The sequence below is a fragment of the Ranitomeya imitator genome, chromosome 10 (genome assembly GCF_032444005.1).
Source record: "Ranitomeya imitator isolate aRanImi1 chromosome 10, aRanImi1.pri, whole genome shotgun sequence".
In the NCBI taxonomy this organism is placed as follows: domain Eukaryota; kingdom Metazoa; phylum Chordata; class Amphibia; order Anura; family Dendrobatidae; genus Ranitomeya; species Ranitomeya imitator.
Genome location: NC_091291.1, coordinates 16534510 through 16551972, shown reverse-complemented (window position 1 = coordinate 16551972; position 17463 = coordinate 16534510). Strand labels below are relative to the sequence as shown.

At 40.2% G+C, this 17463-nt stretch overlaps 1 protein-coding gene across 1 annotated transcript in view; it reads right to left on the bottom strand.

Moving 5' to 3' along the window:
* Positions 1-10173: 10173 nt before the first annotated feature.
* The window catches only part of TMEM145 (transmembrane protein 145), an 81751-nt gene continuing 74461 nt past the window's right edge, over positions 10174-17463 (bottom strand). Inside the window, exons 10-15 of the mRNA XM_069742371.1 lie at positions 16917-16995; positions 16643-16736; positions 15235-15407; positions 14764-14884; positions 14437-14628; positions 10174-14100 (exon numbers count right to left, since the gene is read on the bottom strand). Coding sequence (XP_069598472.1) covers positions 13864-14100; positions 14437-14628; positions 14764-14884; positions 15235-15407; positions 16643-16736; positions 16917-16995 — 896 coding nt within the window. The 3' untranslated portion in view covers positions 10174-13863. The remainder of the gene's footprint in view (positions 14101-14436; positions 14629-14763; positions 14885-15234; positions 15408-16642; positions 16737-16916; positions 16996-17463) is intronic.

Genomic DNA, 17463 nt, shown 5'->3' with positions numbered 1-17463 from the left:
GGAAGCAAAACTCGCTGGGAAAGGAGGAGGTGAGCGAAACAGGAAGCTGGAGCGGCGGACACGCCCACTCCATGGAAGTCCGTGACGTCACGCAATATATACAGAGTGCGCGCTGAGCGAAGAACCGTCAGTCGCCTCAGGACGAGTCCCGCGGGTCGCTGCGCTCTGTCGGGCCGATCTAATCTGACTTTATCTATTCGTATCTGTGTATCTATGATAATATTGGCACAAACTTGCTTTTAAAATAAGTTGTACCATTAATTTCCTGCCTGACATGCTTGGTTGGTAGGGAGATTACAGAGTCCTTGCCATTTTTCGCAAGTCTTTGCTATTTTTTGCGTGTCTTTGCCATTTTTCGCAAGTCTTTGCCATTTTTTGCGAGTCATTGCCATTTTGCACAAGTCTTTTCCATTTTTTTGCAAATCTTTGCCATTTTCCGCCAGTCTTTACCTTTTTTTGAGAGTCTTTGCCGTTTTTCGCCAGTCTTTGCCATTTTTCGCAAGTCTTTGCCATTTTTCGCCAGTCTTTGCCTTTTTTTGAGTCTTTGCCTTTTTGAGAGTCTCCCTTTTTTTTTAGTCTCCCTTTTTTTTTGAGAGTCTGCCTTTTTTTTGAGAGTCTGCCTTTTTTTTGAGAGTCTGCCTTTTTTTTTGAGAGTCTGCCTTTTTTTTGAGAGTCTGCCTTTTTTTTGAGAGTCTGCCTTTTTTTTGAGAGTCTGCCTTTTTTTTTGAGAGTCTTTGCCTATTTTTTTGAGAGTCTTTGCCTATTTTTTTGAGAGTCTTTGCCTATTTTTTTGAGAGTCTTTGCCTTTTTTTCAGAGTCTTTGCATTTTTTCGTGATTCTACACCGACAATACCCTTGAGACTCTACTTCAGCCGAAAAAAATTCTAATTTATCATCATATTATGTGAATTTCGTGAACTTGCCGGGATAGTTTGTGGCAAATTACATGGTTGTTTAAAACCTTCCTACATTAGGACATTAACATCCTGAAATGTGGTCTGTGGGAGAGGGGGGTCCAAAAACCGGCAATATTATGGAGCTTTTAACCAGTTAAACACCGATGTCAGTCTGCCTGGTGCTTTTACATGGCCCGCGCACCAGTTCCTATCACCCACCCCTCCTCCTGTGATGTGACCACGGGGGTCTCATGGGTTACTATGACAGCTGGGGGTCTATCCATCCCTGTCGCTGAGATCTCATTAAAGGTTTTCACTTAGCACTGTGGTATTGCAGCATATAGCATCAGAGATGCTAGACCCCTTTAATATTGACTACAAAAATTATAGAAAAATTAAAATCAACCCTTTTATTATTTTATTAACCCCTTCACAACCTTGCAATTGTTTTTTGCTCCCCCTCTTCCGAGAGCTATCACTTTTTTTTTTGTCAATATGGCCATGTGAGGGCTTATTTTTTGCGGGACGAGTTGTACTTTTGAATGACATCATTGCTTTTACCATATAGTGTACTGGAAAATGGGGAAAAAAATCCAAGTGCGGTGATATTGCAAAAAAAAGGGCAATTCCACAATGTTCCTTTTATTTGCCATATTCACTAAATGCTAATACTGACCTGGTTTTTCTCCAGGCCATTACGAGTTTGCAGAAACCAAACATGTCTAGATTCTTTTTTATATAAGTGGTGAAAAAAAAATCCAAAGCTTGTAAAAAAAAAAAAGAAAAAATACTACTAATAATTTGCCATTTTCCAAGACCTGAAGCGTCTCCACCTTTTGAAATCTGGGGCTGGGCGAGCGCTTATTTTTTTGCGTGCCGAGTCGACGTTTTTATTCGTACCATTTTGGGGGTAGGTATGATGTTTTAATTGCCCGTGATTGCATTTTATTGTAGTTTTGTGGTGACCAAACAAAAACAGTAATTTTTTTACTTTTTTTTCTCGTTAAACTGTTTACTGATCGGATTAATTTTCTTTATTTTGAGAGATTGGGCGACTTTGAACTCAGCGATACCAAATGTTTTTATTCTTTTATTTTGAATTGGTCAAAAGGGGGGTGATTTTAACTTATGGTTTTTTAAAACTTTTTTTCTGATTGCCTGTGCTACGCTGGCTTCCAGTGGCTGTTAGAGGCACCTGGCAACTGATCAAATCGTCTGCCATGTGTAGGGAAAGTTGGGGGCTCAGCACCAGAGCCTTCATAAAATGCAGGGAGATGACTTTGGACATAGCTATACATCCGAAGTCGTAAAGGGGTTAAATATAACGGAAAGAAATAAACATATTTGATATCGTCACTCTACCTCGAAATCCTCACTCAGGAAAAAATAAAACAAAACATAACAACATTACAGGTCTCGGAAAATGGCGACACAAAACAAAACTTTTTTTTTGTTAACACTATGGTAATCTTTTTCACATCTCTAAAATAGGGGGAAAAAAATCGATACATGTTCGGTATCGCTGTTACTGACATGGACGATAATGTTTGCACGTCGTTTTTACCACGTAATGAATACCGGAAAAAAAATGGCGGCATTGCAATTTTTTTTAACATGAATTTTTTTTCTTGTTTTTCAACACATTACATAGTAAACTGAAATATGTCATTCAAAACTACAACTCGTCTAGATTTAAAAAAAAAAAAAGCTCTTAAATATCTGTGTTGACAAAAAAATAAATGTATGGTTTGTGGAAGAAAAAAAAACAAGAGCAAGGTGTCGAGTTCCCACTACTTCACAGGGGGAATCTCAAACCATGTCCTCTGCGATCTCCCATTCTTCACCAGCTATAGAGGAGCCTGCCTAGCAGAGACGTCAGTCCCAGTGTCTTGCTCAGGCTGATGCTGTATGTCTGGTTACTACTGCCGTCCCAGGTCCTGCTATTGTAACCAAGTCCTGCTTTTTGTCTACTGAGCATGCCCGTGGGAAAACCTCTTATTGGAGGTCGGAGGTCACACGCTCAGGTCCTCAAGCGGGTCTGATTGGACCACTGGCAAGGTCCCAGAAGGCTGCAACTATAAAAGGTTTGCATGGCCGCTTGCTAAACAGAAATAGTGTGTATGTGTGTGTGTATATGTTCTTGTGAAGCTCCTAATTGAACCCCTTCCCTAGCGTCATCTGAGTGTGGGTGATTGGAGCTGACTAGCACCTTCCGGCACTATGCACATTTATCCAGCGTCAATATAGCAGCGTTCGCCAGTGCAGCACTTTGTTCAAGTATTGAGCGTTCCTCTCCCTAGTTAGGGTGGTAAGTGGTGTTCGCCAGTGCGACGCTGCGTTCACTCAGTGCGCTAAATTTATTAGGTCTTTTCCTAGCATTGCAGGTGCAACGCCGAGTGCTAGAGGGACTCTAACCCGGCGACCTTGGGGCAGACTCCTGTGACAGCACACTAGCGCTCACTTTTCCCGAGCTCTGTGAGCTTTAACAGGCTACGGCATTTATATTCTGCGGTAGTGCGATCCTGTGAAGCAACAGGGTCCGCCTCTGTACATACCGGGAGGCCTTAACCCGCGTGTGCAAATCTAATATACTGCCATTACCGAGCAGCAGGTAACATCTCTGCACAGAGGACCCCGGGCTGCGAACGCACCTTTATATTATTTGGTGCGTTTCGCCAGTCCTAACACAAGAAAGAAAAAAAAAAAAGAAAATTCATTCGTCCGTAAAGGGTTAAGGCTACTCACCCAAATTCTCCAATGCGCCCCTTAATACAAATTTGTGTCCTCCATCTTTGTGATCTGAATCTAGGAGAGCCCTTTGTAAATTGGCAGATTTTTGATTAGAAATGTTTACATGTGCGTGTGAGGCTTCGTCAGGAGGTTTCATGGTGAATTTCATGATTACATTAAACAGAAATAATTGCTTGATTTTCCCAGCAAGTCAATACCAACCTTCTCAGTACACTGTTACAAGTATGTGGCGCAGGTTGGTGGCTGTAGTGAGACTATTCCGGGACACTGTCATGGTATCTGTTATAGACGAAAACTGTACCACAGATATGAATAAAGTCTTATGGGCCCCGTACACAGTAGATACGTCGGCCGAGGTATCGTTCAGCCAGCAGCTATCTCTTCCGACTCCTCCATACACAAGAGTGTTCTCTCGGCCGAGACCTACTGTATTGTCTATGAGAGCCACTGCCACAGATCCAGGTACGGACTGGGACTGAAAATCAGCCCTGGCATTTGAAATCACACAGGTCCATGTTGTCCCCGTCCCCATGATCCAGATGGGATATATTACTAATATTACCCTCGATGGAGGAAAGGGAGATTTACTACAAGACCAATTTTTCTAATGATACCTGTTGCCTGCTGGGGTAAGTGACTGAGTCAGCGACTTTGTGATCCGTCACAGCTCTTGACAGTATGGGTGTCTTGAGAACACTGATTCTGTTAACAACGTTGCAAACAAGGCAGCCCACAACCAGACAGGCCCTTCTGGCATTTGCCAGATGGCCAGTCCGGCCCTGCACAGATCTACATAGTAACATAGTAACATAGTTAGTAAGGCCGAAAAAAGACATTTGTCCATCCAGTTCAGCCTATATTCCATCATAATAAATACCCAGATCTACGTCCTTCTACAGAACCTAATAATTGTATGATACAATATTGTTCTGCTCCAGGAAGACATCCAGGCCTCTCTTGAACCCCTCGACTGAGTTCGCCATCACCACCTCCTCAGGCAAGCAATTCCAGATTCTCACTGCCCTAACAGTAAAGAATCCTCTTCTATGTTGGTGGAAAAACCTTCTCTCCTCCAGACGCAAAGAATGCCCCCTTGTGCCCGTCACCTTCCTTGGTATAAACAGATCCTCAGCGAGATATTTGTATTGTCCCCTTATATACTTATACATGGTTATTAGATCGCCCCTCAGTCGTCTTTTTTCTAGACTAAATAATCCTAATTTCGCTAATCTATCTGGGTATTGTAGTTCTCCCATCCCCTTTATTAATTTTGTTGCCCTCCTTTGTACTCTCTCTAGTTCCATTATATCCTTCCTAAGCACCGGTGCCCAAAACTGGACACAGTACTCCATGTGCGGTCTAACTAGGGATTTGTACAGAGGCAGTATAATGCTCTCATCATGTGTATCCAGACCTCTTTTAATGCACCCCATGATCCTGTTTGCCTTGGCAGCTGCTGCCTGGCACTGGCTGCTCCAGGTAAGTTTATCATTAACTAGGATCCCCAAGTCCTTCTCCCTGTCAGATTTACCCAGTGGTTTCCCGTTCAGAGTGTAATGGTGATATTGATTCCCTCTTCCCATGTGTATAACCTTACATTTATCATTGTTAAACCTCATCTGCCACCTTTCAGCCCAAGTTTCCAACTTATCCAGATCCATCTGTAGCAGAATACTATCTTCTCTTGTATTAACTGCTTTACATAGTTTTGTATCATCTGCAAATATCGATATTTTACTGTGTAAACCTTCTACCAGATCATTAATGAATATGTTGAAGAGAACAGGTCCCAATACTGACCCCTGCGGTACCCCACTGGTCACAGCGACCCAGTTAGAGACTATACCATTTATAACCACCCTCTGCTTTCTATCACTAAGCCAGTTACTAACCCATTTACACACATTTTCCCCCAGACCAAGCATTCTCATTTTGTGTACCAACCTCTTGTGCGGCACGGTATCAAACGCTTTGGAAAAATCGAGATATACCACGTCCAATGACTCACCGTGGTCCAGCCTATAGCTTACCTCTTCATAAAAACTGATTAGATTGGTTTGACAGGAGCGATTTCTCATAAACCCATGCTGATATGGAGTTAAACAGTTATTCTCATTGAGATAATCCAGAATAACATCCCTCAGAAACCCTTCAAATATTTTACCAACAATAGAGGTTAGACTTACTGGCCTATAATTTCCAGGTTCACTTTTAGAGCCCTTTTTGAATATTGGCACCACATTTGCTATGCGCCAGTCCTGCGGAACAGACCCTGTCGCTATAGAGTCCCTAAAAATAAGAAATAATGGTTTATCTATTACATTACTTAGTTCTCTTAGTACTCGTGGGTGTATGCCATCCGGACCCGGAGATTTATCTATTTTAATCTTATTTAGCCGGTTTCGCACCTCTTCTTGGGTTAGATTGGTGACCCTTACTATAGGGTTTTCATTGTTTCTTGGGACTTCACCTAGCATTTCATTTTCCACCGTGAATACCGTGGAGAAGAAGGTGTTTAATATGTTAGCTTTTTCCTCGTCATCTACAACCATTCTTTCCTCACTATTTTTTAAGGGGCCTACATTTTCAGTTTTTATTCTTTTACTATTGATATAGTTGAAGAACAGTTTGGGATTAGTTTTACTCTCCTTAGCAATGTGCTTCTCTGTTTCCTTTTTGGCAGCTTTAATTAGTTTTTTAGATAAAGTATTTTTCTCCCTATAGTTTTTAGAGCTTCAATGGTGCCATCCTGCTTTAGTAGTGCAAATGCTTTCTTTTTACTGTTAATTGCCTGTCTTACTTCTTTGTTTAGCCACATTGGGTTTTTCCTATTTCTAGTCCTTTTATTCCCACAAGGTATAAACCGCTTACACTGCCTATTTAGGATGTTCTTAAACATTTCCCATTTATTATCTGTATTCTTATTTCTGAGGATATTGTCCCAGTCTACCAGATTAAGGGCATCTCTAAGCTGGTCAAACTTTGCCTTCCTAAAGTTCAGTGTTTTTGTGACTCCCTGACAAGTCCCCCTAGTGAAAGACAGGTGAAACTGTACAATATTGTGGTCGCTATTTCCTAGATGCCCGACCACCTGCAGATTTGTTATTCTGTCAGGTCTATTAGATAGTATTAGGTCTAAAAGTGCTGCTCCCAGGGTTGGATTCTGCACCAATTGTGAAAGATAATTTTTCTTGGTTATTAGCAGAAACCTGTTGCCTTTATGGGTTTCACAGGTTTCTGTTTCCCAGTTAATATCCGGGTAGTTAAAGTCCCCCATAACCAGGACCTCATTATGGGTTGCAGCTTCATCTATCTGCTTTAGAAGTAGACTTTCCATGGTTTCTGTTATATTTGGGGGTTTGTAACAGACCCCAATGAGAATTTTGTTACCATTTTTCCCTCCATGAATTTCAACCCATATGGACTCGACATCCTCATTCCCTTCGCTAATATCCTCCCTTAAAGTGGACTTTAGACAAGACTTTACATAGAGACAAACCCCTCCTCCTCTCCGATTTTTACGATCCTTTCTAAACAGACTGTAACCCTGTAAGTTAACTGCCCAGTCTGATGGTTTGTCGCCAACAACAAAAGAATCTGCAGTCCGAAATCGAACTTGGCAGATTGTAAACTCCCCTGACAGCTGAAGGGAGAATCGGGAGACTCCCATACACGAGACTGTTGGCTGATATTAGTCGAATGAGTATGGGGGTCAGTAATAATTGAGCCCCCCCCAAAAAAAAAAGTTTTCTATGTATTATATAGAAGTCAGGCGAAAAAAAATTATTGCAGGGCCATTAATGCACAAGATGTATAAATCTCAGGCTTGATTTATGCCACACTTTTTACCAGGCGATTTTTTTTTCCCCCCATAATTGCACAATTGTACCGAATCCGATCGGCAGGTCAGTCTCCGTGCACTTTTTTTGCAATTTCAACACACTTGTAATTGTTTTCCTACTTTCCAATGCATCACATGATAAAATGAATGATGTCATTCAAAAGCAAAACACGTCCAGAATACAGCTACTGTATATTGATGGAAAAATAAAGCAGTTTTGGCTCTTGAAAGGAGGAAAAAACAAAAATCGCCTGCGGTTGTGGGAGTTAAAAAAAAGAAAAAAAATCCCAAGACTTGTAAGGTTTGTATTCTTCCCTTCCGTTGATTGAGATGTGTGAGGGTTTTTTCTTGTTATGGAGCTATACACGACAGTTTGATTTTAATTCTATTTTTCTAGGTAGGTGTGGTGGCAAAAAAAAAATGGAATTCTTGCATTTCAATTTTTTTTTGTTCCTCCTAATGGTATTTAACGTATGGGTTAAAAAATTTTAAATTTTTTTATGGATCGGAATTACCGTATATACTTGAGTTTAAGCCGAGATTTCCAGCCCATTTTTTAAGCCTGAAAGTGCCCCTGTAAAAGCAATGCAATTTTTCCAGCCATAGGTTTATTGTATTTCTAAGGTACTAAAATGTCATTGCTTTTACAGATATATGGGTTGTTTATATGTATTACGGTGTTACTATCATATTATGGCCATGCTGTCTATATAGGCACCCTATTGTAGGCTATTTTTTTCATTGTACCTAGGAGTCATGTGCAGGTTGTAGCCTTATTGGGGGCTTGTGTACAGGGCACAAATATGTTCCCTTTTTAAATGTTTGCATCTTGCTATTATTTGTATACTCACATGAATAAAGCTGTGTTCAATTTTTTGCTATATCGAAACGTGTGGTGATCCCCGTTCATATGACCTATCCTGCTTCTTTGTGTTCTATTAATACTCACCTGCTCCTGGCGCGGTCCCTGCATCTCTGATGGTCTCCAAGCGCCGGCAGCTCTTCTTGAGTTCAGCAGTCACGTGGTACCGCTCATTAAAGTAATGAATATGGACTCCACTCATATAGGGGTGGATCCGCATATTCATTACTTTAATGAGCGGTATCATGTGACCGCTGAACATAGGAAGAAGCTGCAGGCACCCAGAGACCATCTGTCAGTGAGAAGCTGCCAGGGACCGTGCCGGGAGCAGGTGAGTATAACGGGGGAGGGTGAGCATTGCGCCATATTCACGTGTCCCCGTTCTACCGCTGCGCGCCGCTCCATCTTCCGAGTCCTCCAGCTGTGACTGTTCAGGTCAGAGGGCGCGATGACGTAGATAGTGTGCGCAGTCTACCTGAACAGTCAGAGACGCAGAAGACAGAGCGGCGTGGTTATTTTGTATTTACGTGGTGAAAAAAAACCCAAATTGGTAAAACTAAGAAAAGCGCCATTTTTCGAGACCCGTAGCTTCTCAATTTTTCAGGATCTAGGGCTGGGTTAAGGAGGGTTTATTTTGGGGCTCCGAGGTGACGGTTTCTTTTATACCATTTGAGGGTACATACCATGTTTTGATCCCGTTATTGCATTTTATTGCAATGTTGCGGCGACCTTTTTCTTTCTCGTTACACCGTTTACTGAACAGACTAATTTTTTAAATATTTTGATAGAGCGGGTGATTCTGAACTCAGCAATACCAAATATGTGTATTTTTTATATTTTTTTTGTTGTATTTTGAATTGGGCAAATGGTTATTCCAGAAGGGTTAAAGGCTGACTCCACAAGAGCAGGGGCAACCTCCTGGGTGGAAAGATTGGATGTTTCCATAGAACAGATTTGTAAGGCAGCAACATGGTATTCCCCCTCTACTTTCTATATGCACTATAGATTGTATCTGGCCTCCGCCTCTGATTTCTCCTTTGAGTAAGGGTTCTGCAGGCTGTGGTCCCTCCCTGAATTCTAATTCTCTGTAAATCTCTCCATGGTGCTGTCATAGGTGAGAGAAAGACATAATTACTTACCGGTAATGGAATTATTTGGAACCTATGACAGCACCCTTAGATTCACTACCGTCTCGTGTGGGTGAGCACACTTTGTTTGTTTTTTTGTGTTACGTCACAGGGTGTTTAAGGCATTATGGTGTTGTTTGAATTATTGTAATAACCATTGGAAGTCCTCCCGTGCTCTGAAATGTAACTGATGATGTAATCGGTAGATTTCCTGGTCTTGAAGGGCAGATCCCCTCTCTCCGTGTTGCTGTCATGGGTTCTGAAAAATCCCATTACCAGTAAGTAATTGCGTCTATCTTGTACATAGGGTCTCTGGTAGAGAAGCTTTAACCAAAGTTCCCCTTCAAAAGCCTATGTTACAGGGGTTGTCCGTTACTCTGTCAGAAGAGAAAGTAGCACAGAGGAATGGCTACGGTCCAGTAGGCGTTCTCCTTCACGTTGGGAATGCAATGGTTCAATTTTTAAGCTAATCAAAAGCGGTTGCCAACTTTTTAAAGAACATTTTGAGTGAGGGCTAGGCGGAGTAAGCAGGTGCCTAAGGCGTCTTTGAGATGGGTGCATATTTTCAAACTTAGAATAAAATTCTCCAATCGTTATGTATTATCTACCATTCTGAAATCTTGCTTTAGGCATCAAGAGAGCTTCTCCGTTGAAGAGTCTCTCTGCTTGAATTGTATAAAAGAAAATAACAGACCATTTTCAATATAAAAATGAAATTTATTTTGCAAGTCATTTAACACCTTTGTCATTCTGTGTGCAGTATGTATGGATAGGTTCTGCCAGAGCGAAATATAATTTTCTTTTTTAAGAATAGCATTGCAAATACAACAAGTTACCATTCCAGCAGCAAACGATGGGGCAAAGAGGACCTGTCACAGGTAATATATGTAATAAAGTCAGAAACATTTTAGATTGACCTCATTTTATATCATCCATTCAATAAAGTCAAGTGATGTCATTTATGCAATTTTTTTTTAACGTTATGTCCAAAGTTTCAATAATTCTGTATAGCTGGCACCTTGAACGGCCTAAATATGTGTTTGTTTGTTTTTTTCTGAAGACTAAAAGTGACAGGGAAAGATGATCTTCGCTGGTAACTAGGCAGGGTCATGTTTTAGTGTTTTTTTCGTTGCCCATGCATTGGCTAGCATGCCTTCTATACAATTATCCCAAGAAGTTCACTTAGTGTTACTTATATATACAGATTGTGCATTGACAACTAGACCATCTCTAACCCTGCAGTAAAAATGTAATACAATCTCGTTGCTTTTGGCTGTCTTGCTTCATTATAAAAATAAGCAAAAAAAAATCGGACATTATGCATGGGGAACGGCTAGAATTCATGCCTCAGAATACTTTGTAACAGAGTAATAACACCCCCAGTGCTATGTCAATATCTTATATGTGCTCTATAAACTGCTATTCATTATACACCTGATGTCCGTACTACATCCACCCATTTTGTACATCTGGAAAAAAAAAACAGTCTATCGAAAAACATTCAATGTTGAAATATTCAATGAGCTAACCATAGTTGAATAAAATTGCAATAAAGAACAAAAATAAAAGAAGAATCGAGAAAAGGCAACAACTCTAAAAGGAATGAACTAAGTGTGAATTCAGATATGGAAACCAAAGATAGTTTGACGTCAATATCTTACCGAAGATGGAGAGGTTAAAAACACACCGGATAGGAACAGAATGGGAAAGAATACAAAACTGGACAGAAGGAATGTAGAGATACAAAAAAATACAGGAATACCTACAGACAGAATGAAGGGGAAAAAAATTACTGGACAAAAACCGACTGGGAGAGAAGGAAAAACTAAGGTGACAACGAGTGGAGAGATGCAAGAAACGAAAGTTGGAATGGAAAAATAAAGAACATTGTAGAAGAGCAGATTGGGAAAGAATACAAGACAGGAGAAATGAAGAGTTGCAAGAAATAATAAGACACACAGAGATAAGGAGGAGTGTAGACAAACAGAATAGGACATAATAATAAAAAAATAATGAAACAACTGCTGATGCAGGAATAAAAAATGGAAAGCATACAAGATAACAGAAGGAAGACAGAACAATAGTCACGGAAAACCAGAGAATGACGAGATATTGGAAATGTCACATGAAATGAAAACAAAAATACAGTCCAGCAAAAACATCCAATATTGAAATATACAATGAGCTAACCATAGTTGAATAAAATAGCAATAAAGAGCAAAAGTAAAAGCAGAATAAAGAAAAGGTAACGACTTTCATACTAATTACGTGTAAATTCAGCTTGACACACACAAAGTAGCTGAACTAAAATGGAGGGGTTGAAAACACTGGATACGAACAAAATTGGGAAAGAATACAAAAGAAATGTAGATATACAAATAAAAGATCTATAGAAAGAATGGTGAAAAATAATACTGGACAAACAAACTACCTGGTAAAGAAGGCAAAACTAAACAAACAGAGAGATCCAACAAAAGAAATTAGGAATGGAAAGATAAAGAATATCGGAGAAGAGCAGATTGGGAAAGAATACAAGAAGGAATGAAGAGTTTATAAGAAATAGAATAGGACATGACAAGAATAATGAACGAAAGAACTGCGGATGCAGGAACATAAAATGGAAAGTATACAAGATAACAGAAGGAAGACAGAACAATAGTCACAGAAAACTAGAGAATGAAGAGATGTTGGAAATGACACATGAAATTAAGAGAATTTGAACTAGAAAAAATTGAGCGTTGAGGAAAAAAACAGTCTAGCAAAAACATTGAATATTGAAATATACAATGTGTTAACAATAGTTGTATAATATTGCAATAATAAAAGCAGAATTAAGAAAATGTAAAAACTAGTAAACTAATTATTAAGTGTGAATTCAGATATGGAAACCAAAGGTACAGTAGTTTGATGTCAACATACACAATTAGTTGACCTAAAATGAAGAGGTTAAAAACACCGGATAGTAAAAGAATGGAAACGAATGTAAAATTGGACAGAAGAAATGTAGAGATATAAATAAAAGATACGAACATTTATAGACAGCATGAAGAAAAAAAAATACTGGACAAAAAACGAATAGTAAAGAAGGTAAAACTGAAGATAGAACGAATGGAGAGATGCAAGAAATAAAGTAGGAATGGAAAGAAAGAACATCGTAAAAGAACAGATTGGGAAACAATGCAAGACTGAAGACAGAAGGAATGAAGAGTAGAAAGAAATAACACACAATATAATAGATAACGAGGAGTGTAGACAAACAGAATAGGACATAATGAAAAAATGAAAGAAACAACTGTTGATACAGAAACAAAATGGAAAGTATACAAGATAACAGAAGGATGACAAAGAGAAGAAAAAAAAGTCAAAGAAAACTAGAGAATAAAGAGATATTGGAAATGATACATGAAATGAAGAGAAGCGGAATTAGAACTAAAAAAAATAGATGAGCGTTGAGATAAAAAAAACAGATGAAACCACCAAACCACAGACTGCAATAAAGAAGCTTTAATAGACAAAAGCAAAAACAAATTCAACAAAAGGCATCGAGGGAAATGGAAATATAGATAGAGAAAAAGTGGTTATTAAAAAAATAAATGAACTGCAATAGACAGTTTAAGGTCGTTATAAGCTAATGGAATAAAAAGTCGGAGAAATCCAGAAAGATGGTCTAGACAGAGAAGTCGTAAATCAGTTTTGAAGTAATCGCTACGTTAGGATGGAACGAGGATGTTGGTGCCATGATGTTTCGAAAGAGAAATTGGGGAATCTACCTAGAGATCCACTGATGATCTAGAAGACAACTGAACAATGGAATGTACACAGAAAGAATGCAAACAACCAGGAAACCACACAGACACTCATAAAAATGAGAATTTCGAGACTACAGACAATAATAAGACATGAGAGAATCAGAAAACCGCACTCGATAACACAGAGAATGACAGTTGGCAAAAAGCTATAACGCGAGGTCATTAAATGGAAGAATATGGAAACTCAAAACTAGAAACACAAAAAAAATTCAATGAAAAATGAATACAAAATATTACAGACGGGATTCCGGAAATCTAAAACACTGTTCATGTGAGAGACGATAGCCGAGGCAGAGGCACATATCAACATACGTAGGCACATAACTATTTTTTTGTCCTGTATATCTATGTACATGCACACACCAACATACATAACGAAGTATGAAAATATATACACATGGATATGTCGTTAGAAACACATTTATACACAAGTTGAGCACGCACTCACACACTTTCATCCTATGGTTCCTGGCTCAGGAAATCATTCCTATGAATTTACGTTTTACGCCTCAGTAAGTTCGCTATGGGCCATCTTGACTCGGACTAGGACTGCAGGTTCTCTTTCCAGTGATGGGGTCTATATTGGCTGAGGGCCCGCTGAGCGTATACTAAAGTATTCAGGGAATCCATTCTGATGATGAATTTGAGGGGCGTGAAGTTGTTGGAGTCCCCCAAGTTGTGTCTCTCCGACTGGCATTTTCTGGTTTCCAGGAGCTCCATTTAGTGACGGAGGGGTGATAACGTGATGAGGATCTGACGTCAACTGGGAATAGCATTGACCCAGGGTCACTGGATACTGAATCGGTTTATTGATCTGAGCGGGCAGAACAAGAAAAAGTGTCAATATGTCATGGTCATACCTAGCATCTCCAAACAAACCATGAATACGATGCAGGATAATTAACCAATAAAAAATATATATGGTATATTTGAAAATTCACCTAAAAGGACAGCCTCTGGTGTAAGTAGGACTGTTGCTATTCACTGGGAGCTACCGGACAACAATACGGACTGGATAATCAACATATATTAGGAAGCGGAAGAATGCCTAATTAATTTACAGCAAATTGCAAAATTGATAATGTTCTGTAAAAAATATAAACCTAATCCCAGACCATGATGCAATTGAATGTAAGATCCTATCGCTCACCGCTCCGGCATTGCCGTTGCTGCTTGGAATAGAGAATAGCTCTGTGACATTTGGAACAGAGTCACTGATGAAGGTGACATTTCCGTACACATGATGGGGGAACTTCTCTGTGCTCTGCTCCATGATGCCAATCTGCGAGGTGCGTACGTGGTACGGGAAGTTTTTATTGGCTGCAGACGGCCTCGTGATTATCTAAACATAGGAAACGGAATGTGATAAATTCATAACAGAACAAGTAGGAAGAACAGAGAATATGTTAAATATTGTTACAAAAAAGTCCTTTTATTGTGTAAAAGTAGAATGACATCTGCAAAAACGACTACTCACCAGGAAAACAGCATGTGCATACAGGTGTATTCCCAGCTGGATCCCATTCACAATCTTTTCACGAGCCCATTTAGGGATTCCAAAATTAGCAATCAGAGCCATGACTGGCACCGCGAAGAACCTGAGAAGAGAGGCACGCAAGGCGTTCAAACATATACAGACAATTTGGAACCCAGCTTGCCTATTGTTATAACAGGACCCGAAAGTGAAGAATCATATTATTTTTTACTAACATATAGCCCTCGCGCTATCCTTCCTACTCTGTCCGACGCTCTTCACTCTACAATGAGTTCAGTTCTCCTGATTTACGTTTGTCCATTGGTAAACGCTATAAGATAATTTAATATATAAACCTGAATTTCCAAAGGATATAGTAAGTCATGCTAATTAGAGCAGTATTTCGCCCACATAAGGACGAACTCTTGCAACAGATCTACAGGTCCAACCATGGCAGAAACTGCCGGTACTTACCAGAGCGTATAGGCTGCAAAGAAGGGGACGTAAAAAGCCTGCTTCTCAGGGAAATGCTTTAGTGTTACCAAGACGGCATAACAGAACCATATGTAGGCCAGAAACTGGAGGGCAATGTTCCCGTAACCTGCCGGAGACTCATACGTGTACAGGACCTGAGCCGGATCAAAAAACTGTGAAGACAAAGAGGTCCAATATATTATTGCGACCGTGTGTAGCAATGTCATGGTCCAATATATGTATGTGTGGAGAAATGCTGGAAAAGAAATCTAAATCATTAATATTTGGGGACCGCCCTTCGCCTCCATCACTTCTTCTCGGTACTTGAACACCATTTTTGAAAAACGTCGGAAGGAGGTTGTTCCAAACATCTTGGAGAACTGACCCCTGATCTTCTGCGTATGAGGCTTGTACAGATCCTTAATGTGATCCCAGACAGATTGGATGATGTGAGATCAGGGCTCGTGGGGGCCGGACCATCTTCTTCATGACATTGTCTAGATGTTTGGGGTCGTTGTTCTCCAGTAGAATAAATTTGGAGCCAATCAGGCGCCTCCATGATGGTATTACATGATGGATAAGTGTCTGCCTGGATTTCTCAGCATTGGGGACACCATTAATCCTGACCAAATCCTCCCACCAAAAATTGGCTGAAATGCAGCCCCATACTTGCAGGAGCCTCCACCATGCTCCACTGTTCCTGTAGACCCTTATTTTTGTACCACCATTCAGCCAGAAACTACCTTATGTTACTGCCAAATATTTCACATTTTGACTCATCAGTCCTGAGCACCTGCTGCCATATTTCTGCACCCCAGTTCCTATGCTTTAGTGCATAGTCAAGTCGCTTGGCCTTGTTACCATGTCGAAAGTTTGGACTTTCACTGCAATTTTTCCATTTCTGGCCAACCTCAGTAGATGGGTGTAGCTGTATCCTACTACTGTAGTTGCTGCCAGTACAGAACTGATGGCACTGCTGGACATCTTCCAATTTTAAAGAGAAGTAATCATGATGTCTTTCATCAACTGCACTATGTTTCCTTGACCACGCACTTTGTCTACAGTCCTCGTTCCTGCTCGTTTCTTTGCGTTTTTTTTCTCAAAAGAGTTTGAACAGCTCATCTTGAAACTCCAATAAGCAGTGAAAACTTTTCCTGGAACATACCTTGCCGATGCAGTATAACTACCTTGAGTCTTGTTGCTGCGCTCAGCCTTGACATGGACTGTGACGTGAAAGTGTCTTCCACAACCTCACCATCGATGACATCGCGGCAGGCAACTAATCCATATAGGAGCGAGTTCAGAGGCAGCCACAGACTACTGTTGATCCTGTTGGACCAGGGTCATGCCCATCTGTAATATATACTGAATATATTCTGTAGGACTCCTGGCTGACGGCGTCTATTACCTGTGCCTCGTGTATGAACAGCACCGTGTGAGTCACCGTGTACAGCGTCATGTAGACGGACAACTTGATGGAGCCCAGATGACTTATCCGTCCTCTGCAACGACACAAATTTTTTAAATTTTTTTTACTATTTTTTCATTTGTGAGTCGTTTTTGCAGCTCTGGCAGGGAGTTGGCCGCATTTTATTTTGGATTACCGACTGTACGGGGTTTGCTAACTAACCATTAGGGGGCGCATGTTGTGTGATTTCCCACGTTCCTGAGATCCTCCTCACCTTGTCACTGTGAAGCCTTTCCCCAGCAGAATCAGCATTAGCAAAAAGATGAGGAAACTGGCGGAAAACAGCAGCTTGGCTGCAACAGAGAAACGCAAGTGAGTCCATCCGCGTAGACCTTGCATAAGACCTTACATAACGGTATTAAAAATGTTATGTCACCTTAAAAATTATATAAAGGTCACTTACTGGTCATTAAAAAGGTGAAAACCGTATTGTGATATCTCATTCCTATGCCGAGATATAACAGTTTGAATTTACAGGCCCAAAACCTGTGGCTGCACTACTGGGACATGCTGATGTTATTTTGTATCAGTGCAAAAGTCTTCACATACACTTCCATAACTGATAGTTTGTAAATATTGATGTATTTTATTTTCTCCATGGCAATATTGTATGTTGCATACAGGTTGATATCTGATCCCTCTCAGTAGTGCAGCCTCAGGCTTCAGGGCCTTTAACTTCAATCGACCATATCTCAACTTAGAAGAAAGATATTGGGAAACGGCTTTCACATTTTCGATGTATGTCAACAGACCTTTTATAC